Consider the following 26405-nt stretch of genomic DNA (forward strand, 5'->3'; position numbering starts at 1 on the left):
TAATTGACTCAAAGAACCGTTCAGAGCGGTTCTGAGTCACCAGTTCACTGTCTCAAAGAATCGTTCAGAGCAGCTCTGAGTCACCAGTTCATTGACTCAAAGAACCGTTCAGAGCGGTTCTGAGTCACCAGTTCACTGTCTCAAAGAACCATTCAGAGCATCTCTGAGTCACCAGCTCACTGATTGAAAGAACCGTTGAGAGCGGTTCTGAGTCACCAGTCGTCAGTGTGAGTGCAGGGAGTGACTGGGAAGCAGTAACTGCTGTGAGTCACATCGAGTGAAGCGATGAATCGGTTCATTAATCTTTACTGATCCGAACTTACCACCATTAATCATCACACCCCACAGATATCCCCTCACCCAGTAACACCGGGCTCAAGATTGTGGCCACACTACAAATGGCTGCCGGGGGGTCAGGTTACCCCCACAGTGGGCGGTGCTTTCCATTCCCGCCCTGTTGCGCTGTCTGCTGGGAGCTGCGTTCGCCGGCGCCATCTTGTCTTCGCTCTGTGTTTGTGAGTCGGCGGCGCTATGGGTAGGAAGAAGAAGAAGCAGCTCAAGCCTTGGTGCTGGTATCCTTTGCAGAGGAAATGAGCGGGTATTTGTGGTCTGTAGTGGATTAGGATCGGGTTGTGATGGTATTTGTGGTCTGTAGTGGATTAGGATGGATTCGTGGGGGAAATGAGGGTATTTATGAGGTGTAATGGGTTTGGAGGGGCTTGTGGGGGAAACTAGAGGGTATTTGTGGGTGGTAATGTGTTCGGATGGGATCGTGGGCGGGAATGAGGGGTATTTGTGAGGTGTAATAGGCTAGCAGGGGCCTGTAGGGTAAATGAGAGAGTATTTGTGGGGTGTAATGGGTTAGCAGGGGCCTGTGGGGTAAATGAGAGTATTTGTGGGGTGTAATGGGTTAGCAGGGGCCTGTGGGGTAAATGAGAGAGTCTTTGTGGGGTAAATGAGGGTATTTATGAGGTGTAATGGGTTAGGAGGGCCCGTGGGGTAAAAGAGTATTTGTGGGGTGTAATGACAGGTTGAACCTTAAAGAACCATTCTGGAGGATAAGTGGGGAATTCAGGTGTCCTAGAAATGAATGGAGTGTTATGGTTGCTTCCCTTTCGCTTATTTGCCCCATGCATACCCCTCACGCTGTCCCCAGTGTGCCGCCTTGTGCGTAGTTAAAAAAGCCTTAACCTCGCATTAGGTATTGCAACCGTGACTTCGATGATGAGAAAATTCTCATTCAGCACCAGAAAGCGAAGCATTTTAAATGTCACATCTGCCACAAGAAGCTGTACACGGGCCCTGGGCTGGCCATCCACTGCATGCAGGTCCACAAAGAGACTATTGATGCCGTACCCAATGCCATCCCTGGCAGGACGGACATCGAGCTGGAAATCTACGGCATGGAGGGCATTCCCGAGAAAGACATGGAGGAACGCAGGCGGTTACTGGAACAAAAGACACAAGGTACACCTTGGCTCCAACAGAACATGTGACTTACAGGTTCCACGTTGGCCAGAGGCCCCTCGGCCCTCATTGGGCTGAAGTTTTGCGAAGGGTGCGATATGGGTCGCTACACGTTAAACCTACATTGTGGACCAGACACACGCCCTGTAATGTGCCTTTCTTGATATATATTGTCCAGGGCCAGATAAGCCTTTCTTGCAGATTTTATTTTAGGATCAGACACTTTTTTTTTTTATTATTATTATTATTTTTTTTTTTTTATATTCCCAGATAACCAGAAAAAGAAAAACCAGGATGACTCCGATTATGACGACGATGATGAGTCTGGCGCGTCCACTTCATTTCAGCAACACATGCAGCCGCAGCAGGGGTATATGACATCCATGGGGCAGACAGGTCTTCACCCTGGTATGCCAGGTGCCCCAGGCATGCCACCAGGTATTGTGCTATCGTAATTATTGTATAGCATGAGCACTGCTATACACTGAAGTCGTTTTAATGGCAAACCTCTTGTATATTATGCTAAAATACATGACAGCACACAGTGTTACACATATGCCAGTACATATCTACTTAAGGTTCTCTTTTCCATGGACGATTCCCCAAAATACTTTCAATCCCACAAATACATTTCTTGGTTCATGATCTTGTGATCAGTTATGGCGTCCGTTTTTGCTGTTAATTTAAAGCACTGTTGCGATGATGTTTCTTGTATTTCTGCTCACTTGTGCTTTCCCTGTTTTTAGGCATACCCCCGTTGATGCCATCTGTTCCTCCACTGATGCCAGGAATCCCTCCTGTTCTGCCTGGAATGCATCATGGGTTAGTATAAACTGACCCTTCATACAAGATTAACCCGGGTTGTTTTTAATGTAAACATTAAACGCTGTTCCGCATACTCCGCTAAATAGCTTTGTATTACCGCTTGTTCTTAAATCTAGGGGTGGAGAAATAATTATTGGTTGTGCTTTGGTTTTTGGCTGTTTTCATTCATATCCTTTTTGCCAGGAACGTTTGTCATTTGACACAAAAGCAGATGCGTTTTTTTTTTTGCGTGTCTAATTGGAAGAAAACCTTTAAAACTGATTTTTAAAGTAGCATATTAAGTATTTATTGTGTTTCTGGGAATTTTTACCTATGTTCGAGACTAATTTCACGCAAAATAATGCAAACCTTGTTTAAACAGGATGATGCCAATGGGTGGTATGATGCATCATCACGCCCCAGGGTTACCTCCGATGATGGCTGGTTTGCCCCCAGGTATGTAGTGGCCGCTGGCAAAAGTACTTTTCTGTAGCTTCAAGTGGGGTAAGGAAGGGATTGGCAGGGTAGGAGCCCCCTCTATATACAACTGGCGAGGTCACTTTCTATCTGCAGTGTTTTTTTTTGGGGGGGGTTAAGTCCTGAACCTTCAGCTAATAGTGGTTGTATAAGTTTCTTATGTTGGTTTTGTCTCATGGGAATGCTATACTGGTATTGTGATGTGAATTCCAGGTGTTCCGCCGCCTGTTGGACCCCGGCCAGGAATCCCATCTGTTTCTCAGGCGCAGCCCATCACCTCACCGCCGGGTATTGGTAGACTTTCGGCTCCTAACACATCTGCTGCTACCTTGCAGTCTGTTCCCAAACCACTTTTCCCTAGTGCTGGGCAGGTGAGAAATGCTATGTATTGTTTTACTGTTTGTGATCTTTCCAGTATTTACCCCCACACCCCTTCTCTACTCCTCTGCGGTGGATGGTTAGTTGTGATAAGCAGAGTTGCCCTGTTTCCCCTTCATGGAAAACCAGTGTAGAGGGACTGTTAAGAGAAGTGGCTCCAGGTGCCGGAAGCTAACCATTCAGTAGGTGACTAGCACTGCAACATGTGCGTTACCCAAACCTGGATTGGTTAGAATGGGGTCCCATTCTTTGTTCTCTAAATGCTCTATTGGCTCCGCGATTCTCTTATCTGGACGCCGTTATGCAGGCTGTGTACTGGTTTGAACTTTTCCAGGCATCGAGGTAGCATCTTCATTCCTTCCTTTCTTTGCTGCAGATGGGCTCACAGATCACAAGCTCCAGTACAACGTCCTCCAATTCAGAAACTCTCTCAGCATCTTCTAAAGCGCTGTTTCCTAGCACAGCACAAGTATGCAGGAAATTGCACTATTAATATTAGCTTTGCAAATTAACCCTTTGGAAAAACATACAAGCCTAAAATCAATTATCAAGTTTCAGAAAGACTAAAATTTAGACGGTCAAATTTTACCATTTAAAGTCTAAAGGGTTAATTCATGCAATTGACAGTGCATATGAGTGAGCAGATGTTGGTTTAATGCATGATTTTAAAATTTGTATTTCCATCTTTACTGCTAATCGTCAGCTCTTAAGGGACATTCTCGTTACCCTGCCAGCTATACGTAGGGGGTGGGGATCCTTGATGGAGCCTCTCGGCTTTATATCGGTACATGTCTTTTGACAAAGAACTGCAAAAACCCACGTTAACGTGGGTTTGATCTTGGAGAATGTTCCTGAGTATTTCTTTCCATCTACACACCGTTTAGTGTCTGCATTTTGCTTTTAATGTCACTGCAGTGATAAAATACTTTTTGTTTTGCTTGTGATGTTCCTGCTTGTCCTGTAGATTTGGCAGTCTAACTCAAAAGGCCTTGGCTCTTACTGTATCATTTTACCGGTTAGGCACAAACATCGATGGTGGGACCCGTTGGAACAGATTTTAAACCCTTGAACAGTATGCCAGTCACAGGGACAGACCCGCCAAAACCAACATTCCCGGCTTACACCCAGTCCACAATGTCAACCACTAGTACAACCAATAGCACTGCAGCCAAACCTGCCTCCATAACAAGTAAGCCAGCTACCCTGACCACAACTAGTGCAACCAGTAAGTTGATCCACCCAGATGAGGATATCTCGCTGGTAAGTACTTTCATGAGTAATGGCTTTCGAAAATGTTTGAAATGTTGCTGGAACTAAGGTTCCAGAATAAATAGCTTTCTCTTTTCATTGTAATTGTTTTATTGTAGATTTTACCTGTATATGCAGACATGCCATTTTCATGAAGAGAAGGATTAATTTCATGCAATGTTCTGAATTCAACTTTAGGTTTTAAAACTGATTTTGTATTTAATTTTTTGTCTATTTTCTTTTTGTGCTTTTTCTACTTTTAGGAAGAAAAAAGGGCCCAGCATCCAAAGTACCAGCGTAATCTGCCCCGGCCAGGCCAGGCTTCCATGGTTAATCCTGGGGTTGGTCCGATGGGGGGCATGATGGCTCCACAGCCTGGACTTCCTCCCCAGCAGCCGGGAATGAGGCATGCGATTCCCCCTCATGGTGAGCCCATTTCAAGGATTAGATTTAATTTTTTCCATACGCAGGACCTGTACGTCTTTGGCGTACCAAATAGAAGCTAGTAACTGGGCTTCCTAATTTTTTGTATTTAGATGTTGAGGATTAAATAGAGGAATGTATCTGGCTTTGGGTGGGCTTTGTATACTGATCTAAGCTCCCTTGTTCATCACTTTAGGTCAGTTTGGCAGCCCACACCAAGGAATGCCTGGATATCACCCTGCTGGGATGCCCCCTTATGGACAAGGACCCCCAATGGTTCCACAGTACCAAGGAGGACCCCCACGGCCTCTGATGGGAATCAGACCTCCTGTAATGTCTCAAGGTGGCCGCTATTAAATAGGTTTGGCGATTAAACCTTTTCTCATCTTGTGACGTGTATATAGCCCGGCTTTCGCCAGTTCCCGCTTCTTTGTGGCTAATACCATATCTCCCTGCATACCAAGAACTGCTGGACACTCTATTACCAGGGGAGAATTTTTTTTTTTTTAGTTTGAGGGAGGGTTTGCGGGGCTCAAAACAGGAGATCTTCCTGATGTTGCAATTTATATTGTATGGCTTCTTTTTCATGTTTCACCTAGGTTTTTAGAAGTGGCGTTTAGTAAATATGGTTCGTTTAATTGTGAAGGCGCCAAATTCCATCCCAAGGCAAGTTCTGCACCATTACTTTGCTGTTTCTTGACATGAGGCCTTCACAGTGCCTTTATGGTGCTGTTGGACTTTAGTCCCCAACATTGGTTGGTGAGGGCAGTATGTGTTCAGCCCCAATGTGACTGTACCTAGATTCCCATTTAAATAAAATGTGTGTGTAATGTGCGAACCTCATTCTGTAATAAAAGGAAAGAAAACTTTCTGGCTACTTATTCATTGTGAGCTCTGGAGCGGCGCCTGCAGGTTTGTACAGATGCATGTCACACCTCTGTCTTCACACCTCACATGAAGTGCTCAGGTGCATGATGATCAAGGACAGCCAGACCTGTACAAATATCGATGTGTTAATGCTGCCCGCCTGGTCCCTCCGACCGGACCTCGACAGGCGTATTTCTTTTTTCCTTATTTATTCAGGCTCTTGGTTGAGGAGCCATAAGTCTGACAGAAGTCCCCCGGATGCCACGTTAAACTGGGCCTTTGCTTTGGGTTTGTCCAAAAGTAGCAGTTTTGATTTTTTTTTTATTGAATTTTTAATTTGTACAGGTCTAGTTGTGCTGCTGTGATAAGAATAACAGGCATCCTTCCTGTAAAATCAGTCTTAAGCTGCAGTTTAACTTAGATTTTCTATTACACTGGGTTCGGTCATCAGGTCCCTATCATTGTCAGTGGCTCTGTAGTGATCGATGTGCATGTTTTCTGATGACACTGACTGGGGTATGTTCTAAAATGTGGATTTTTCTTCTCCCCATAGCACTGCCATAGCACAGGCTGAGGCTGTCTCACTGTTGCTCTGTTCAGTCTGAGGCAAGTGGGATTTATTTTATATATTTCAGGGGCTTTCACAGCTTTAGCTGTTGGATATATATGTCCCCAAACTTGCAGCAAGTTTGGTGAAAGCCTCTCTTTATTTAATTTAGGGACACAAGATTTTATCAAACCTGATTGCTGTGTAGAACCATTGACCGTACAAAACATCTGCACTTAGAGTGACATTGAAGAGAAGTGGCCACAAAGAGAACTCTGTGGGCAATTAAACTGGACGACTGAGAGGCTATCGTTTAACAGTTATAGATATCGAAGTGCGCTGCTTACAGGCCGATGATCCCAGAGTAAAACTACATTAAAAGCATATTGTCAGGAGCTGGCAGCACCTGCCCGCCTAGCTTTATTTGTGTCTTCCTTCTTTCCGATGTCACTTTGTAAGCGGAGGAGATGCCGTGCGTGCAAGTCTGGCACTTTAGAGACACGGGTTTCTTGCACGTACACGTCTAATCCAGTGTCACGTGTCAGCATTGGTTACTTGTCTTTTGGGATGTATTTTGTTAGGCTTGATAGAACACCTTTTACCAGTTAATACACAGAACCCTGCCTGGGTGTAAATGCCTTCTTGTAGTCAGACACTTGAAGCAGTTCTGTACAGCGATGCATTTATTTATGGTGTCCGCTGGGTAATGTGTCGCCAGGTTAATCGCTGCGCATGTTTAAGGAGAGATTCTCTTTCTGGCTGTGTGCGCGCCCCTGGGCCGCTTCCCGTTACTCTGCCTGTGCTTTGCTGCGTCTTCTACGTGTCTATTAACTGCTTGTGTGGCCCTTGAGTGCTCAACTGACTGTCATTAAGTAAAGCTGTCTACCTTTTATTTCGGGAATGGGCCAGACCACACTAATTCTGCAGTAAGCATGTGTTTCTTTCCACTAGATTTCACGTAATGTACATATACTAACACATGCTGTATGTTAGACGTGTATAGAACTGTTCTGTGTTTAGCTCACACGCGTTTATTCACAATACAGCTTATATTCTATAAGCAGGGCGCATCACTACAGCTTCACGCTGACTTCTTGGTACCCCTTGTTCAACTGAGTGATTTGCAATATTCAGAAATGAAAAGTGTAATTTCGCAAGGGATATCCAAAACCGTGCTAGGATCTGGTATGGAGGGCTGGGGCGGACATAACAGTGACCTGCCGCTTCCAGGAGTAGAGCCGTCATGTTCAATGCGTGAATTGTTGCCATGAAGCATTTCTGGCTTGGTAAGTGACAGGAGCCTCTTGCTGTCCGTGGGGTTAGGTTTGTGCGTCTGTAATTGGAACACAAGCCTGACGGGAGTCGTCTGGTGCCACAGTATCCGTGTCATTGAATTAAGGGCTAATGGGTGCCATCTGCCCCGGGTAATGTGTAGCTAGTGGCCCTTCCCTGGTGACCAGACATATCGAATGGTCAGCTGCTGCCACCTTGACGGGCTTCTTGGGGTGGAATTGGGATTATGATGAACCAACCTGCGGCCCTCCAGCTGCTGCAGGACTACATCTCCCATACTCCTCATCCAGCCCCTTAGCTGAAAGTGCATTATGGGAGATGTAGTCCTGCAGCAGCTGGGGGGTCTGCAGGTTTTTTTTTTTTTGTTTTTTTTTTTTAAATTAATACAAACAATGAGTTTAGGACCCCTCACTCCAGAGCTTACATGTAAAAGAAACCGTGTGGGTTGATGAGTTATACATGGCTGCTGTATTCCTGGAACAAAAGGCCGTGTTATAGTTTGTTCTGCTGCCATCCCTCCCTCCGAGTGCCGGGAGTCATCGGAGAATTAGTGAATTGTTCGTTATCACTAAATTCAGCCAAACCAGGGCTTTTACCCCTTTACATCAGCCAACGCACTTATAATAGAAGTAATGGAAAAGAGTTCTCTTTGGTTGCCGGTAGTTCGGCCTTCTGACGGACTCTCACGGACACGCGTTTGTCGCAGATCAGCCCAGTTTTGTTACTGGTTTATGTAGCGCCATCATTCTCCAGATTTTATATCTCGGATCCCCAGTACATCGGGGTGTTTGTGATTTACTGAGGGTAAGAATGGTTTAGTTAATAGAAATCCTATACGCTACACTTCAGTTAATGCAATTTATGTTTCTGTTGACTAGCAAACAGCATTTCAGCTACTTACTGGTAGAGAAGAGTACGCAGACACTGCGGGTACAGGTTAGTTTGAACCAGTAAGTACTCCATGTTACTATTTGAAACGTGTCATTTCTTTATAATGAAGTGCTGGGCTCTGGCGAGGCGCTGTGACTCTATCTTCCGCTATTGAATGGGTGTGAGAAAGCACTGTGACTGTTTCCGGTTGACTTCCCTGCCCGCCTAAGACACGTGTAAGTTGGTCGGTTACATGCATGTCATTGTATCTTGTATTCCCGTCATAGTTACATTGCGTATAAAGATAAATCTACCCCCCCAGACATTCATTGATGTTTAATGGGACGTGTTTGTCTTGTATTCCCGCTATTCTGTCCCGGTAATTTTGTAGTGGTTAATAAATAGAAATATTCTCTGGAAAGCAACGTTTCTATTTGAATTTGCTCGTCTGATGTGAAATGCTGTTACTGCTGCATCCAAACTGAAGCTCACGAAGCGGTTATTGCCGCCTGGGATATGACCTGTTAAGCTTCTATGTTTTATTGTTGCCAATTGCTCTGCGGACTCGAAAATCATCGACGACCAAGAATACTGGCCAGCGGCAAAAGGTTTGAGAAGAAACGGTTTACGCTGTACTGGACATGGGCTTCTGTTAATACCTCCTGTGCCTCTGCATAATAGCATTGGAACGCCTCGAAGTTATAGGTTCTTAGGAGTGGGTGACCAACGTACGTTTAGGAACGGGTTAGGGACAGTAAGTAGGTCTAACCCAGTGGCGGTGTGTGCCATCGCCTAGCACGGGCATAACGCCTCTTACTGGTTCAATGCAGCGTTACCCGAGCTTGGAGAAGCATTCTTTTCAGGAAACATTGTGTGGCGTTAAGCAGATGGGGTAACTGTATGCCCAGCATGGAAGCTAGGATGGGAAGAGATGTAAACCCCGCACACACACATGTTAATGTACGGGGGGGGCTTTAAGCTTTGGTGCCCTTCTAGGCTATTGTGAGGTTGAGGCAGAGGACAATTGGATGCCTTTTTCAGTATCTCACCGGCTTGGCTAGAAGGCAAGTCTTCAGAAAAAAAAAAATATTGACGTAACGTTTTCTACATTTCTTTTATATACATCGTATGGCGTAGCGCTGTGCGATGAGTAAACCAGACATAAGTCGTATATCATAACTATTTGAGAAATGACCGTTTTCATGTGGAAGAGTTGCTTGACTTGTAACGTTGTCATAGTTTGTACTCTCATGTTTCTTACACGTCAATGCCTGTTCGTGTGTTGGGTTGCACTCTCTCTCCTCACGACAGTTTCTACGTCTTCTGCCGATTGAGGTAAAAACAAATGCTGCTCCAGGTCTTAGAACCAAGGCTGAGTGTCTGTTCATGTGGGCTCCCCGTGGGCTGCTGTGTCCCAAACTCACATGTGAAGCAGGTACTCGATTATCTTGTGTTCTATGTGCCTTGCCTGTGACGATTAGACTGCACTTAATGGACCGGGCATCTATGTGATGGATACGTGGAATTCTTTTACTGTCTAATTGTTCTTTGTTCATGTCAATAAAAAAAAATCTTTTAACGAAAGGTTTGTGGACCTGTTCCTAGTAAGAGATTGAATAATTACCAAAATGTTTGTGCTGTCTGTCATAACTGGTAGTCAACTAAAAGATTGTTATTCATGTTAATCATACTGTGGTTCATAGGCGTCCTAAAAAGTGGGCTTTGGATCTTTGAAAAAACGAAGGCGGGGGAGAGCGTTCCAGAGGATAGGGGCAGCCCTTGAAAAGTCTAGCAAGCGGGCATGAGAGCAAGAAATAAAGGGAGCGGATAGGAGATCATTGGATGAGCGGAGAGACCGGGGGGGTTATTTAAAGATGGGCACAGACCAATGGAGGGGTATTTAGTGATAAGTGGAGAGAGGAAGCCATGTAAAGGGCTTTGAAAGTAAGTCGGGATTTGAAGTAATAGACTGGGGGGGGTGTTAGTAAAGCGATCGATAATGAAGATAAGTCTGGCTACAGAGTTCATTGTGGAGGGGTGAAACGGGATATTAGGGCATGGACAAGAGCCTTAGTGGCATCTTGTGTTAGGAAGGGACGGATGCGGCCAATGTTTTTAAGATGGACCCAACCGGGAATCGGCGCAGCATTTCTGGCACTCTTCTAGGGGTATGGCCTGTGTGAATTCAGCCAGACCGTGCCACCATATCGATGTATTTCAGGAGCTATTTGAGAGGCATGGGACCGCGGCCACATCAGCCCAGGTGAGTGGTTGGTAAACCTGTTATTTTTGGTCTGTCTTTGGCTGCGCTTTTGTGCTGTTAGTCGTACTTTTAAGACCCTTTCTTTTGACAGCTAAGAGAAGGATTTTCCCTTGCTTGTATGCCCGTAAGCGCAGGTAGCCTTTCGTTGGTTTTCACGGATCCGTCTTCTGGCTCTGTCCGTTCTCTCTTTGGCTCGGCTTCGTGCCGCCCGAACTTCCCGACAGAGAGAGAATGTATTCCTGCTTCCGAGAATATATCCCGGCATCCAGCACGAGCTACCGGTGAGTAACAGATTCACTAAACATTTATTTTAAAGACGGAAATGTACCTTAAACATGCCTTACATCGCAATGGAAAATGAAAATCAATGCAAAGTTTGGTTGAAAGCTTTTCATTTTTTTTTTTCATCCTCTTACAACAAGGTAATAATATACAAAAACAAGATATGAAATCGATTTTTTTAATGGAAAGAAAACGAGCTGTTTTAGTGCTCAGCCCGGGTGCTGCTCAGAAGGCAGTTTTTCCAGGTTTAAGCCGTACAGTTTGGTACAATGGATTATTTTAAAAAGGCATACTTATTTACGAGGTATACTGTAGGTGTGCGTAATATAAGTATCTAGGAAGTGGGACAGCGCTTTTAACCCCCTGCTACTTCTGTGTCATGGCAGGGACTCTGTTAAATAAAGGTCTACGTGGTAAAGGTAAGACACGGGAAGCAGAATCACGTCGTCGGAAAGCTTCTCCCGTAACATGCCAACTGCGCTATTGTTTGGGAAGCTGTTTGCCTGCATCATTAAACGTCCGTTTCAGTCTCGCACCTGTATGTTGTAAGCAACGAAACAGATATACGTGAAGCCTAAGTAGAAGGTGACATTTTCGTTTCCTTGGGGCACTGGTGAGTTGTTTAAAGGTATGATTTCGATTGTGTTCTTTGCTGTGACCTCGTGCATAAACCTTCCCGTTCTCCGTCCAGCCCGGCACACCTTTTAACAGATTGTGCACGCTGTCGTTCTTCCAAACATCCTCGCTGTCCCGCTTCATCCGCTGTTCGTTCAGCGGACTTTCTATTTTTCTCTATCTTCTGTGCATTATCTTCTCGTTCACAGGAGCTGGTTTCTCGGTTGGGATTAGCGCAGCAGAGGCTGGTCCCGGTGTACCGGTTCGATCTATACATTATTAGAAGATGGTTTCTGTGTTGGAATTAGTGTGGCTGCTGGCTCGGCAGAGGCTGGTCCCGGTGTACCGGTTGGATCTATACATGGTTTATCAGGAGCTGGTTTCTCGGTTGGGATTAGCGCGGCTGCCGGCTCGGCAGAGACTGGTCCCGGTTGGATCTACACATGGTTTATCAGGAGCTGGTTTCTGTGTTGGGATTGGTGGTGTTCCCGCCTCGGCAGAAGCTGGTCCCGGTGTACCGGCTAGATCCATAAGTGGTTTATCAGAAGCTGGAGGGTTCTTAACACTGAGCGGCGGATTTACCCACCGAATGATTTGTAGCTGCTCCGGGCCGAAACCTGCTTTCTGTGATTTCATTCGATATGGATTCCCTGACAGAGAAGACGATTCCTTAAATTCTACTGTTCCTCGTCAACTGTTTTCTTAATTTTTATAAGGTGTCTCCGTTACGTTTTTATACATACAGGTTTTATGGATCTCATCCGGTGCAGCTTGTGTCCTGACATGGTGACAGTCTAACAATCGCCGAAATGACGCCTACCCATTGATGTGAATCGGCTGGTCCCGGGCGCATCCAAAACCTGAACAACACAGACTGAGTAAACCCACAGAGAAGCAGAGGGCGCTGCCAGCCCTAACTGAGCCTGAAGCCTGTGTATACACTACTGCTACGCGGCACCGGGGATCATCAGCGGTGATGTCTGGCAAAGAACAACCAACAGCCCGGCTGTTAGACAGCTGCTAACCCTGTCTGAAATTACCCCCAGTGTTGCCAGGGGGTGGGGATGCTGCTGTAACCCCCTTCCTCCATGTTAATAATCCCAGTAACTCCCAGGGGTCCGGCCTGGTTTATATATTATGGGTTTTGGATAATCGCAGTGCTTTTCTTTTTAAATTCATGGAGAACATCGCCATCGGGCCCTGTATACAGTGGTGATTAAATGCGGGGTTTCTGGGCAGATGCAGCTTCTGTGAAACCTTTTATCAATTAATCAGCTCTGGTCTTTCTCTAATATGGACTCGCTACTTTGAAGAACGTTAGCAAAGGGTTAATTACCTTGTTTTTAAGGTGTTTGGGGTAATGTAAGACACCTGGATATAAAGTCTTTCAGGGGTTAATTTGGTGGTTGCTGGGAATAGGAACAGGTCGCAAGGGATTTGGTGTTAACACTTTCGCCCCCGCTCTCAGCCGGTTCCATATCCCTCACCGTGACTGCAGCATATTGGGGTAAACAGTAGGGATGCACCGCAATGAAAATTCTGGACCGGAACCAAAAATCAGGCTTCACTTGGGTGAAACTGACCCTCCCCCCATTAAAAAAAACAAACACCACACTTTTATTAAAAGTAACCCCAAAATTGTACAAAACAAACAAATATACATATATATGATGAGCAGCCATCACACTCCTATCATACTCAGGGTTCAGCATGTATTGGCTGACTTGGCATGATAGGATTGTAATTCTTTGCTATTACCGATCAACACAAGCTGCAGTGGATGAGATCCATAAAACTTGTATGTGTAGAAACATCACGGAGACGTCTTATAACAGTTAAGTAAAGTAATCGTCTTCTCTGTCAAAGTCGCTTACTTAGGGTTTCTTTTTGCCTTCTTTTGGATCAAAAATAGGGAGGTTGGGTAGAAGGGCTGAACTTGATGGACTTTGTAACTCCTATCATGCCGAGGCATACCCAGGTTTCAGCATGCATTGGCTGACTTGGCATGATAGGAGTGTAATTGTTTGCTGTTACCAATCAACACAAGCTGCAGTGGGTGAGATCCATAAAACTTGTAGGTGTAGAAACGTCACGGAGACGTCTTATAACAGTTAAGGAATCGTCTTCTCTGTTGAGGTCGCTTACTTAGGGTTTCTTTTTTCCTTCTTTTGGATCAAAAATGGGGAGGTTGGGTAGAAGGGTTGAACTTGATGGACTTTTGTAACTCCTATCATGCCGAGGCATACCCAGGTTTCAGCATGCATTGGCTGACTTGGCATGATAGGAGTGTAATTGTTTGCTGTTAATCGACACAAGCTGCACTGGATGAGATCCGTAGAAACGTCACGGAGACTCCTTATAAAAGTTAAGGAATCGTCTTCTCTGTCGAAGTCGCTTAATTAGGGTTTCTTTTTGCCTCCTTTTGGATCAAAAATAGGGAGGTTGGGTAGAAGGGTTGAATTTGATGGACTTTTGTAACTCCTATCATGCCGAGGCATACCCAGGTTTCAGCATGCATTGGCTGACTTCGCATGATAGGAGTGTAATTGTCGTTACCAATCAACACAAGCTGCGCTGGATGAGATCCAGAAAACCCGTATGTGTAGAAACGTCACTGAGAGAATTAGCGGGAGTCTCAGCTTTAAGCCAGGGATCGTTGCGTACCAGGTGCAATAAACTCGTTACTGTGGATTCCCAAGAAAAAAAAACCCTGAAACCATTAAGGAACTTTTATAATGAAAGACATGCGGGGAAGAAGATGAGGTTTGAACGTACAGACTTTATTTTCCACATTAATGCTTCATGTACAGTTTGTGTATAAAATGCATAGAAAGGAAAAACAAACCACAAAGCCCCTCGGGGTGGACGTCTCTGTATGCAAATCAGGAAGCAGCGCGAGGAGGGCCCCGACTCCTGGATCTACCGAAAACAATCCATTCGTCAAAGCTGGCTCCCAAGAAATCCCCGGAACGGAATCTAGAATTTATGGATCCAAAAATATAACCAATTCCCTCTGAAGCAGCCCCGGCATTGGGGGCCACAGGGCTCTCCAACGTAATCATCAGCGATGGCGCAGGAGCCTTCGGGCCAAGTACACAGTACAGGCGATCGCCCCAACAGTATAAAAACATATAAAAATACATTCAGCTTTTTTTCTTCAATAAAAAAAATTAAAACATAAAAAAACTCCCAAAGCGTAAGATGGCCCAGAATCCGGCTCTACCAAGCTTACAATCTTTACTTAGCATAGAAAGTCAGTTCCAAGACCCCTCCGACCTGCCTGCGTCCCGCCGCACCAGATCCAAGTACTTCATACGATACCCACACGGAGCATTTAATGCCATCGGGGTAGCAAAAAAGTCTTCTGAGCAAAGCCGGAAAATTCCTACAATGACTAACGTTGGCGAGTTGCAGCAAAACACTGGAGATAAAAGAAAGTAGGCCAGGATGATTTGGGAAGCTGAGCGCGTCCCCAGATAAAACGGACTGTAAAATCCACTTAAAAGAGCGTCCATTGAAGGCCACGTTACCATAATCCTGCCGGTGCGTCCGCCGGACCGGTGTCCCATCAGCAACAGTCTGAACGTGGAGGCCGAAAACCGCTTTACATCGAAAACGTGCGATCGTCCCACGTAAGAAAAGTATAGTGCAACAGAGCCACGGACCTTGCAGCCTCCCTGCTGGCCGCCCTCTCGGCCTCCGCCATCTTACTGGTGGAATATTAAAAAGGCACTTTGTAGCCTGTCCAGGGCAGGTCCCAAAACCAGTTTGCGTGACTTCCATTTAGGCCACGTCGGGACTCGTGCTGCATGGCACGAGCTGCGCGGGAGCCTGGTGGTAATACTGCTGGAACAGCCGCTCCCTGCTGCACGTCCGCATGGCCAGGTAAGTATGCAGCAGCAAGCCGGGGAAGCGCGAGGTGAAGTAGCTGACAAACTCATCGGGGACGGAGCCCAAAGTCTCCTGCACCTCCGGCGGCAGCTCCCGGTAATGGTGCTTCTGGTGTAAAATAAAACAAGGCGAATTCAGAAAAAGAAAAAAAGACATTTGTAAAATTAGACCCCACTTGTGAAGCCCAAAACGGCAGAGGACAGGAGCCACGCGCTCTGACCAGGGTGGACACGGAGGTTTCATTTATCACAGACTGACCTTGTTTCTCAGCGCTCGGAGCAGATCGCGGACGGATTTCCCTTTATAACTGCGGAATTTCCTGAGATCTGCAGGGAATAAATCAATGAAAATTACCGCCAACAACGCTTGTAAAATGCAGCAAATATAAAATATACTCAGCAGCTGAGCTTGTGAATGAATTCTATTTGCTGCATTGCATTATAGAGGGACTCCACAAAGATGGTGGCCGCTCCCGCCTGTGGAGGCAGAAGTCGCCTTGGCCGCCATATTTTAGGCATTTCCAGGCCCAAGTTCCCAGTGATGATGTCATTCAGGTACCTGTTTGAAGCGGGACGGTGATGTGTTCACGCCAGTCCTCTTTCACCACCTGTCTCCCGCCTTTCTCCAGTTGTTTAACGATTGGACCATCAAGGGCTTCTTTCTCTATGCGGTCACTGACGTCCTGAGCAAAAAGGGGTGCAGAACCACGCTCAATCTCCGTGATACGACGAGAATATGACCATGAAAACATAAAAGCCTGCGCACAAACCTGGAAAAACTGAAGCTGCTTTTCCAAACTCCAGAAAAATGGATGTTTGAGGACCCCATCTGCTGACGGACGCCTCGGGGGGTCCTTATCGATCATTTGCTCTATGAGTTGGTGAGCAATGAGGTCGTCTAAGAAAGAAAAGTCAAGAAACGTTCACAACACCGGGGATCATAACACCCCCCCCCCCAGATCAAACAGACGTCATTAAGCCTAAACTGCCCTAACCCTTCCAAGCCCAGAAAAACATTTAGCAACTTTTTTGGTTTTCTAAAAGGAGGCAAACAAAGGCCGCCATGGAAAGGCGTTTTGCTTTTAATCGTGGACCCTGCGTGGACCTACAGGGTCCGTCCCACTCACCATGCTGGTCTAGCTGGAGGCTGTCCAAGCTGTAGACCCCCAGAAGGATGTTGGCTTGCCGCTGCAGGGACTTGCCAAACGGGTGCTTCCCCTCCGATACCACATAATAGAACACACAGCCAGCTGAGAAGATGTCCACGGTATAAGTCTGCCGACGAAACGCAGGTCAGTTTATTAAACCCCACCGAGCCCTTCCACATACAGCGGCCACGGGCGGAAGCCGACGCTCGCGACCGGACGGTGCTCTATGGATCACCTCCATGAAAAAGTCATCACCGTGTGTGCGCACCAGGGGCCAAATTATAAAACGCAAATCCAAAGACCTACTATAAGGATCAAATATTTCTGCAGCTCTAGTACATGGAGCTACATTTCTCCCGGGGTAGGCAGCACTCAAGTATCGCTGGGCCACAACTCCCAAGACTCTCAGCACTACCGGCAGGTTTGAAGAAAATGCAGATCAGGGATGTTATCTGGGCGGCCGCACATTTCGCTGGAATCCCTCCACTCGCTGTGAAATCATTTCGCGTATCAGGATGCTCCTTACCGGATTCTCTTTGCAGTCTTCACTCAGCATCTCGGGGGCGATCCAGCCTTCGGTCCCCGGGATCCCAGAGCGCCGGCTGAAGCTATTCCTCCCCACAGCCAGCTTCTTGCACAGACCGAAATCAGAGATCATGGCTTTCACCTTACCGTGGGCGTTCGGCATGGAGATGAGGATGTTGTGGGGTTTCAGGTCTCTGTGCACTGAGCAGGGAAAATTCAAAACTCTCAGATAGCTAACAGTTTTTTTCACAACAACCTACACCACGGCTGGAGCCTTTGAAGGGTTCATCACATTTGATGATGAAACAAGGGACGCCACATCTTGTCTCCGAAACAAGAAAGCCAGAGTCACGTCTCCTGGACGTCACAAGGGTTTTTGCTTTTTCATTTGTTCTATTGACAGTCCTGCTGTTAAATACCCAGAATGCAAAGCAAGGGCAGCAAGTACCCCTTTACCAGGGACCCTCTGTGGCACGGGCTTGGTCAGTGAATGGTTAATGTAGCAGTGAATAAGGGAGAACCTACCAATGTTTAGAGAATGTAGGTACGCGAGTCCAGACATGGTCTGCTCCAGAAGGGTCTGAGGCTCCAAACCGTGGCGATCGAAGTCCTTCTCCTCCACATACTGAAATAAGTAAAGGTTTGAAAAGGACGCCGGCGGTCACCATAAGCCTGGCTGCCGAGCGCATGAATGAAGACGCAGTCGGTTACCTCTTGCAGAGTGGCCGCGCAAAGTTCGATGGCGATGTACTGGAACTGGCGATCTTTCTCCGTGCAGAAATAGCGGATTACGTTGGGATACTCGTCCGACTCGCGCAGGAGCTGCACCTCCCTGTCCGCAAAGCTAAAGCATTCCGGCAGGATTCTCTTCACCGCGACATCCCGATTATCAAACCGACCTCTGCGGCGCAAAAAAAAAAGTTAACAAAATCATCAAAACTCTATTCCCAACACAAACACGGACTCCATCAGCAGTACAGACTTGCAGGCTCATTGGCACTTTAACAGGGCCGCCAGGGCCAAAGAGACCCAACACGTTGTCAGCTCCCTGTACAGAGCCTGCAGAAAACCACTAATGGCAAGCGTTATCCTGACCTGTAAACTACGGTGCCTTCAGCTCCATGGCCCAGAACGTCTCTCGGGTTAAACAAGATCTTTCCGACGGTCACTCGGCTGTCTTCATCTGAGGAAGCAACAGATAAAACGACACATCCGAGGAGCGCGATAATGCCCCCGCCAGATACACGAGCTGAGCACGAGACAGCGGATACCCCGCAGCACGTCAGACACGGGGCCCATTGCCAGATAACCCGCCTGTCACACACCACCTTCTTACCTTCTTCCTCCTGCTCAGTGGAGGTCACGCTGCCGACCTCAGATGTGGACATGTTGGAGTAGACTGAATGATTTGAGGCCTTAGGAGACAGGTTAGGAGTGCTATGAGCAGAGCTTTCGCCCCCCACTCCAGAGATTTCCAAGAAATCCCCCTCCGAGCTGCCCTCGGCAGGGGTCTGAAAAGTGACCTGCTGCATCTGCAGGAGCTGGATCTTCTCCTCTAGTTGTTTCTGGAACTGCTGATGCTGCAGCTGCTGCTGCCGCTGCACGGTCTGAAAGCATATATATTCAGTCAGATGGAGCAGACTCGGCCAGCATACATCCGCGCCCAGCATACATCCGCGCCCAGCCACCCCTCCAACATGCAAGGAGCATTAGAGCAGATGCAGCTCTGTGCCTGCAGCTTCCCAATACCACCTAGTTCAGAGCAGAGCAGCAGGGATTCTGGGTTCCTCGGACAGATTTGCCCACTAGAACACCGTTCCGCAATACGGTGTAATCCGCTCAATGACGTTACCTTGGGGTACGTGATCACAAATGCCACCCAGCCAGCCAGCAGGAAGGTGCTGAATATCACGGTGGCCAAGTCCTTTAGCATGGAGTCGACAGGAGCTTCCGGCTTGGGAGGAAACGGACTGGACACGTCGCTGACGTCTTTGGAGTAAGAAGTCTCTTCATCCTCAGGAGCCTCGTTTGCCAGGACTTCCTGAAGAGAGAAACCAGACCTCAGAGACCACTCATCACACGAGCCGTGTCTGCGCCTTCGCTGTTCACAAGAGACTCTCCAGGCCGCTTGCACTCACCTCTTTGAAGCGAGACCTCTCTGTGCTGTCTTCTATGATGTTCTCTTGACCTCTGGGTAGGGTGGCAGGAAAGGTGTTCAAGATCTTGGTGGGTGCAGAGAGTGGGATCTCATGGTGACCTTAGGCAGAAGGAAACCGTTATTTCATCAGATTGGAATCGGAGACAAATAAGCCTTTTCTGCACCAAAATTATTAAATGAAAGCAGATCTGCCCCTTTAGAACATGCGCAGCTGACCGCGGTACGGGAGGTCCTTGCACGTGCAGGAATTATGCCTGCATTGTAAGCGATCGTGCCCTGTAGGGGGCAGTATTATACCTATAAGCAACCATTGGTTCTTCCAGTAATTCAGACGATCCCTTCCTTTCATTCCAGAGGGAGCCTTCAGGTTTGTGCTGGGTGTGAACTCACACTCACCGCTGTCCTCAATCGTAACGCCCTCCGTTTTCGGGCCGTCAAGCAGGGGAATCGTTCTCCCTCTGGGCTGTGGAAGAAACAAAAGGAACAGAATATCTTACCCCAAAATAACATATACAAAAACAGAAAGGAGGCTGTTCAGATTATTACTCTCCACTCACCACAACGGTCACCCCCTCGTGCACCATGGATGACGAGGCGTAGAGGCTGGTGGAGTATTTCCCCACATACAGCGTGGGCCTGAAAATGAGAAGAAACGTCAGGAAAGCGGCCCAGACGGCGGAACGCGTTGGAAGGGGACAGATCCGGGGAACGGCTCCGATTACAAATATTTTGGGGGTGAATTTAGGATTTTACCCTTTGTCCTGTATCCTGGAAAGATATAAATTTAACCCCGCGCAGAATGAAGGGGGCCGAATCCTATTTTATTGATTTCAGGCAAAGCAGCCGGAGGGGCTGTGCGAGAGGTAAGGGCAGGAAATGTTGGATTCTACATCACACAGGGGTTAAATTACAGATTTAACCCCTTCCACAGACTCCGCTGTCCATCTCCTTGTTCTTCCTGCCCCTGTCTGGGATTTAAACAACTCGCACTCACGTGAGTTTGCTCTTGGTCTCCGTCTCTTTGGGGAACGGGTACTTCCACTTGGTGATGTGTCCGACCTCTCCAGACATGAACGTGAGATATCTCAGAGTCTCCACACCCACGTTCGTGTGCACGACCTTCCGCAGGCCTTCCCTCTGCCAGATGTACAGCGCTACTACCGGGGAGGCGTAATGCTGTATCCACAGGATGTCTCCGGACTCGCTGTCCACGGTCACCACCATCCCGTCGCCGTTGGACACGAAGTGAGACATTTCTGGGAGAAAGGAGATTTTGAGAAAGCGGCTTCCCCGTCGCCCTGCGAGGCCAAGCGCGAGCGGCTTCGTGTCTTACTGTATTTGGTGTCCTTGTCGGGGAGCGTCGCCGCGTAGTCGTAGTAAGTGGCGTTCCAGCGCAGCTCCTTATTTTTGGTGTCATACATGGTGATGGTATATTCTGTAAATCAAAGCACCTGTCTGCGTGAAACTCATGCGCCCGTCCTCCCTTCCCAGGCGGCGTAATAACCGTGTTACGCTATAGCTTTGTCTTCATCATAAATGAATGGACAGTGTTAACAGCGGCACAGCGGGCCTTTCATCAGGTAACCAACATAACCCATTATCCGGCTACTGAGCGCCAGACATCTCAGATCGGTTCTGGAGCTATTTGTATTCTGCATTCTAGCTTTTGGGGCGATTGGTTCATTTTGGGGAAATCGTGGACAGATTTAACACTTTCATTTTATGAGGATTCTAAATACAATGAACAGGGGTAAGTCCCGGGGCAGCAGAGGCAAATACCTGTTCTTCCAAGGTAGAGGAGAGACGCGGAGGGGCAGAGGCTCTCGGCAAAAGAGGACGTCAGCGTCTGGTGCTTCTCCCCGGTTGCCAGGTCGACGACGTACCAAATATCCTGCTTCTTCCCTGTAACCGGTGAGAGAAAGAACAGTGCGGACTGAGCAATAAACACCGTTCAGCAGATCGACGCCAACAAAAAAAGGAAAACAGGATTTAACTCAAGCATCGCCTACTCACCCATATATAAGATCCCGTCGGAGGTGCGGCACGGCGAGGCCTGAACCAGCGTGGGAATCGTAAATGGAAGTTTCTGCAAAGAAAACACCAAAACTGGTCATTACCGGAAGACGGACCGGAAAGTCACCACCCGCCTCCCGTGACCCCACAGAGCCCATGCAGGCCGGCAGGCCCTTTCTGGCGACAGCCATACGGTCTGGCGAGGAAAAACTCATTCCTTTGTCCGTCTCCCTTTTTTGTTCCCTTCTCCCTCGGCACGCAGGCTATCGCTTCACGCAGCGGTTACCCGGTTAGTGGTGAAGAGACGGCCCTTACCGTTAGACCTTCATTGTTTTTACTGCCAAGTGTGTACAGACTGCCGTCATTTGGATCCGGGAGGAACGCCGGCCTGAAAACAAACAGAGAGCGTCCAGCAGTTCGCCAGTGAATGGCCGGCATGGAGAAGGAGACCCTAAAACCCTGGGGGGGGGGGACAGACTAAGGGACGGCCTGCAGACCCAAACTGCACGGCGCTGGTTCTGCGCCCTGACGGGAAATGGCTGTGTTGTCCATACAGAACAAATAAATACAAAGGGTGGCGGGACAGGCGACGCGTTCCGCGCATGTTCCCTCGCTGCTGAAATGCTCAGAGGAGTGCAGAAGGAAACGGCTTCCCCCCCATTTAAATGCAACCCGTGCACCTGGGTTCCACTGCAAAGGTTTGGGGTAAATATGGTATAAACACCCCGCCTTGGGTAAATACGCTTCAGGCGAGGCAGGGAGGATGTGAACTCACTCTTCAACGTGCGTCGGAACCTGAAGTACGGGATCTGTGGAAGAAGGAGAAAAAAAAAAAAACAAACACACGAAACGTCAGGATCAGAATACGCTGCAAATCAAAGACCCCAAGCGCTACGCAAACATCACCCGGTTAACGGGCCTGCGCGGCCGTCAATATTCTGCCCCTCGGTAACCTGCACTCCTCACCCTGTCCCGGTTTGCTCTGATAGAGGGAGGCAGATCCAGCCAGTGTTTACACTTCAGGGGAATGATGCAAGACGCGAGAAATCGCGGAGCGGCCCCGAGAGCCCATCATACGCTCGCCATAAACCCAAAGCGTTGCGGAAAGGGCTCCGACACAGACCGGGGCAGATAGGACCACCATGGACCTCATCCGCGGAGGGACTTCCTAACCCCTGAGGTGTAGCTATGGGGGGTGCAGATCAGGGCACGACCCGAAATGCCACGGCATGGGGTGCTGGGCCGTACCCCACATATTTTTTGGATCAGCAAGCAAAGCAGAAATGTGACATTTGTAATGGAATCAGAGGCAGTCAGCGACTCCAGGGGTTCTGCCCCACATCGCGGCAGTTAGGGGTTAATGCCCTAAAGTGAAAACTCCCATTTTCCTCTCCGGTAACGGGAAAGATTGTATCCGTCAGTCAATTTACGCAATCAGAATGATGCGGGGTTTTCAGATCGTCATTCAGGGGTAACATTCACCCTTTGGGGCCGTTTGCACAGGGCGAGGCGGGGTATTTAGCCAACGGGGTCAGCAGCCGCTTCAGATAATGGCCGTTTACTCCCCGTTGAAATCTTTGACCGGTTCCCAGAGCCGGTGTGGAAGGAACACACGGGTAGCAGATTATTGTGATCCGAGAACATGGAGACCGGCCAACCCAGGACACAGTGACCCTGCCACGGCGTGGACACCGCGTGAATAAATAATATCATTAAATATTATTCCGTATTTATTCAGGGAGTGGATCGCATTATTACTTGCCGCGTGTTTGGGGACAAAGCAAGAGGGGAAACAAACAGAACGCCTGGGATTTGGGGAAGGGTCTCACGGATCACGTATAATCACCCTCTTTTAACGTCCACTTGATGGAGCCGCTCCTCTTGCTGACGGCGTGAAGACTCCCGTCCAACGTGGACACGAAGAGCAGGGATTCAGGCAGAGACGCCGCGCTGCAGCTCCGGCCGTCCTGGAACAGAGGCGGCAAAATTTATATATATTAAAAAAACACGTTATGGCCGACGCGTTTCACACATGGGGGGGGAATCAGGACAGGCATAACCCTCACATATAACATGTAGCAATACGTATCTTAATAACCAAGGCGTGTGTTTATACCCCGATACAGATAAGCGATTAGAAAGAAGTTTAATTGCCCCCCCGTGGATCAGACGCCGGTCACAGCGCGGACCGGTTATTATCTCAGAGCCGATTTCACTTCTGTTTATAGCAGATCCAGCCCTGAAAGCTCCGCTCGGTGACCCCGGAAACACGTGTTCGCTTCCCAGTGCCGGTACCTGGACAGGCAAACAAACCAAGCACCTGCCAAAGTACCCGTCCCGCCTGGAGCTGCGCAAGCACACGCTACACACATCGCTTGGGGCCGGGTCAAACAGATTTCAGAGCCAGGCTGATGAACTGCCCTGTAACGGGGTAAATGTGGCGTTACAGGCCAATATATTAATGACATTAAATTACTTGGCGTGTTGTACACAGCCAGCGGTTTCTCAACACGCAAACAACGCACCGGAACACGCAGAACGGGCATAGTGCCACGCGGCTCGCCGGGAACCGAGACTGTTATCTCAACATCCGACAGCACACTCGGCGGGGATAGATCTGCCCCCGTACAGCCCGCCTGGGGGCATTCTACGATAACAGCCCCGCCTGGGGGCATTCTACGATAACAGCAGGGGGGCAAGAGGGGCATAAACCGAGAGCAGAGTTCCCGGCAGGGGGGGGGGCGAGAGGGGCATAAACTGAGAGCAGAGCTCCCGGCGGGCAGGGGGGCGAGAGGGCATAAACTGAGAGCAGAGCTCCCGGCGGGGGGCGGTAGGCGAGAGGGGCATAAACTGAGAGCAGAGCTCCCGGCAGGGGGGGCGAGAGGGGCATAAACTGAGAGAAGAGCTCCCGGCGGGGGGGGGGGGGGGCGAGAGGGGCATAAACTGAGAGCAGAGCTCCCGGCGGGGGCAGGGGGGGTGGTGGCAGTTTAACCTGATGGAAAACCCAAAACCCTAAATAAGCGCAGAACGATGCAGTCATTAACCCCTGGAACACTGGCTGGGCCCTAGGGCCGTTGGATTATACACTACAGCCAAGGATTACCTCCTAGGGGGACCAACTGCACCTTATAGCCGCTCGTCGCATCCGTATGGGCTCCATCCCACCATCCAGGACTAACCTGGCCCAATCACGCTGCCCCCAACTACCCCACATGGGGCAAATAATTCTCATTAACCAGAGCAAAAGAGATGCTCACGAGGGGCAAACAAACCGTTCATAAACGGGTATAAAGGGGCCACACACACACAGGGATCCGGGGGCGCTGCTGCTATGCGAGTGGAATACTGGTTGCTATGGTGACAAGACCACTTTTTAGAGTGTGCACCAGAATCACAATTCATATATAACCCCCACGCTGAACTAGCAGGGGGGACTGTCCACACGCATGTGCATGGCACACTAACCCCTCCCCCCACGGGGCCCCCAGACATTGGGGTCCCTCATGCCACTTCTAGTACAACACAACAGCGGCCTGCGCCACGGCACTTGGTAGCATTTTCTGGCAGCCTGGCCCACATAATGATGGCCGTTCCGCGGGGCGTCAAATGCCGCTGTACTTACCCCCGTCCCCTCAGACACCATCGGCAGCCCTCTATTTACCCCCCTCTGACACCATCGGGAGCCCTCTATTTACCCCCCTCTGACACCATCGGCAGCCCTCTATTTACCCCCCTCTGACACCATCGGCAGCCCTCTATTTACCCCCCTCTGACACCATCGGCAGCCCTCTATTTACCCCCCTCTGACACCATCGGCAGCCCTCTATTTACCCCCCTCAGACACCATCGGCAGCCCTCTATTTACCCCCCTCAGACACCATCGGCAGCCCTCTATTTACCCCCCTCAGACACCATCGGCAGCCCTCTATTTACCCCCCTCTGACACCATCGGTAGCCCTCTATTTACCCTCGTCCCCAAGACACTAACTGCCCCACACCATGAAGTTACACAGAGTTGGCATAGACTGGGGGGGTTAACCATTAAAAGATACAATAAATACCACCACTAAATCATTAACCCTTACGGTACAGGGCACTGCTTACAGTCCAGTTGGGCCATATGGTAGGCTTAACCCTTACGGTAACTCTGGGATAAACGCCGGTTGACACCAGCATCGCCGGTAATCACAGGGGGCAGGAGAGGGGTATTTGGGGAGGAGGGGGCTGAAGGTTACATTGCCAGCTTAACCCTTAGAGTGCCAATTCTGAGTGTGGCAGAGGGTGGCTCACCTGTCTGGTGCTCAGACAGTCACCCTGCCTACCCCCAGGAGTGGCAGGCGGTGGTGTGGGGTATTACTGCCAGTCCAGGGGCACAGCTGGGTGACCCGAGTACAGGCAGGTACCCCCTGCCCAGCCATGGCAGGTAAGTGGGTGGGTAGGTGGCATCACACTTACCATCTGGAGGAGCAAAAAGCAGCAGATGACCCTCAGCAGGAGCCGCCTCATGTCTCCTCCACAGTTCGATCTGCCCCAGGAGCGGGGGCGGGGGGCACAATCAGGGCAACAAACACAGGGGCAGAAAGCTGTTTGTACCTTCCTCCATTACTACTCAATGTGCTGCCGCTTCCTGTAGCCGGGATCAGTGCGGCCACGCCCCCGGTGACATCACAGGCGCGCTCCCCCCTCCTCTATCCATTTAAACATCCTGGATGATCGGGCAGAGCTCCAGACACGGAGGAGGTGGGGAAGAAGCCCCTGCCCGGGGCAAACGCACCCACCAGGGGTAGAAGCAGCCAGGTGTTTCAGGATCACACATGGAGGGCTTCCTCCTGCAGATTGCGAGCTCTTGTGCCAAGGAGCACAAATAATGGGAGATCATCGCACAAGAGCAGCATACAGTCTAGTGGTATGATTCGAAAGCCTGTCCCAGGGAGCTTACGATCTAACAGATCGGACAATCCCGAGCAATAATAATAATATTAATAACATATAGATGATATAACGCGATACCCCATAAAGGCAACACATGATAATAATAATAATAATAATAATAATACCATATAGACAATATAACGCAATACCCGATAGTGGCAACAAATAATAATAATAATAATAACATATAGAAGATATAATGCAA

General features: G+C 48.7%; 2 protein-coding genes across 3 annotated transcripts; one reads left to right on the plus strand and one right to left on the minus strand.

Annotated features, from left to right (window-relative positions):
• The first annotated feature begins 415 nt into the window (after positions 1 to 415).
• Positions 416 to 5664, plus strand: ZNF207 (zinc finger protein 207). 2 transcript variants are annotated; one of them, XM_053453101.1, is made up of 10 exons: positions 416 to 572; positions 1202 to 1467; positions 1738 to 1905; positions 2214 to 2289; positions 2654 to 2727; positions 2962 to 3119; positions 3503 to 3595; positions 4147 to 4386; positions 4638 to 4800; positions 4994 to 5664. In XM_053453101.1, the coding sequence occupies exons 1-10, from the start codon at positions 532 to 534 to the stop codon at positions 5152 to 5154; spliced, it is 1440 nt and encodes a 479-aa protein (XP_053309076.1). In that variant the 5' UTR covers positions 416 to 531; the 3' UTR covers positions 5155 to 5664. The 2 variants fall into 2 exon arrangements, with proteins under 2 accessions (XP_053309076.1, XP_053309077.1); XM_053453102.1 differs by lacking the exon at positions 3503 to 3595.
• A 9653-nt stretch (positions 5665 to 15317) lies between these two features.
• ERN1 (endoplasmic reticulum to nucleus signaling 1) lies at positions 15318 to 25890 on the minus strand. Its single transcript, XM_053452793.1, has 22 exons — positions 25724 to 25890; positions 23115 to 23235; positions 22044 to 22077; positions 21584 to 21656; positions 21269 to 21341; positions 21035 to 21157; positions 20589 to 20690; positions 20250 to 20511; positions 19813 to 19891; positions 19553 to 19718; positions 19236 to 19354; positions 18950 to 19138; positions 18434 to 18704; positions 18193 to 18280; positions 17809 to 17998; positions 17623 to 17722; positions 17099 to 17298; positions 16552 to 16699; positions 16195 to 16322; positions 15984 to 16107; positions 15684 to 15751; positions 15318 to 15533 (listed from the first exon to the last, which is right to left on the minus strand). Exons 1-22 carry the CDS (start codon positions 25772 to 25774, stop codon positions 15318 to 15320), a joined length of 2925 nt encoding a protein of 974 aa, XP_053308768.1. The 5' UTR covers positions 25775 to 25890.
• Between the last annotated feature and the right edge of the window lie 515 nt (positions 25891 to 26405).

Source organism: Spea bombifrons, chromosome 13 (assembly GCF_027358695.1).
Source record: "Spea bombifrons isolate aSpeBom1 chromosome 13, aSpeBom1.2.pri, whole genome shotgun sequence".
NCBI classification, from domain to species: domain Eukaryota; kingdom Metazoa; phylum Chordata; class Amphibia; order Anura; family Pelobatidae; genus Spea; species Spea bombifrons.

What these genes read in the sequence shown, in the direction of transcription:
- ZNF207 (XM_053453101.1), top strand. Translation starts at nt 532, where the DNA reads ATGGGTAGGAAGAAGAAGAAGCAGCTCAAGCCTTGGTGCTG. An exon ending in TGCCCCAGGCATGCCACCAG is followed by an intron (nt 1,906 to 2,213) that starts GTATTGTGCTAT and finishes CCCTGTTTTTAG; the next exon opens with GCATACCCCCGTTGATGCCA. An exon ending in CAGATGAGGATATCTCGCTG is followed by an intron (nt 4,387 to 4,637) that starts GTAAGTACTTTC and finishes TTCTACTTTTAG; the next exon opens with GAAGAAAAAAGGGCCCAGCA.
- ERN1 (XM_053452793.1), bottom strand. Translation starts at nt 25,774, where the DNA reads ATGAGGCGGCTCCTGCTGAGGGTCATCTGCTGCTTTTTGCTCCTCCAG. An exon ending in GAAGGCACCGTAGTTTACAG is followed by an intron (nt 17,999 to 18,192) that starts GTCAGGATAACG and finishes TTTGCGCCGCAG; the next exon opens with AGGTCGGTTTGATAATCGGG. An exon ending in AGCAGCTTCAGTTTTTCCAG is followed by an intron (nt 16,108 to 16,194) that starts GTTTGTGCGCAG and finishes CTTTTTGCTCAG; the next exon opens with GACGTCAGTGACCGCATAGA.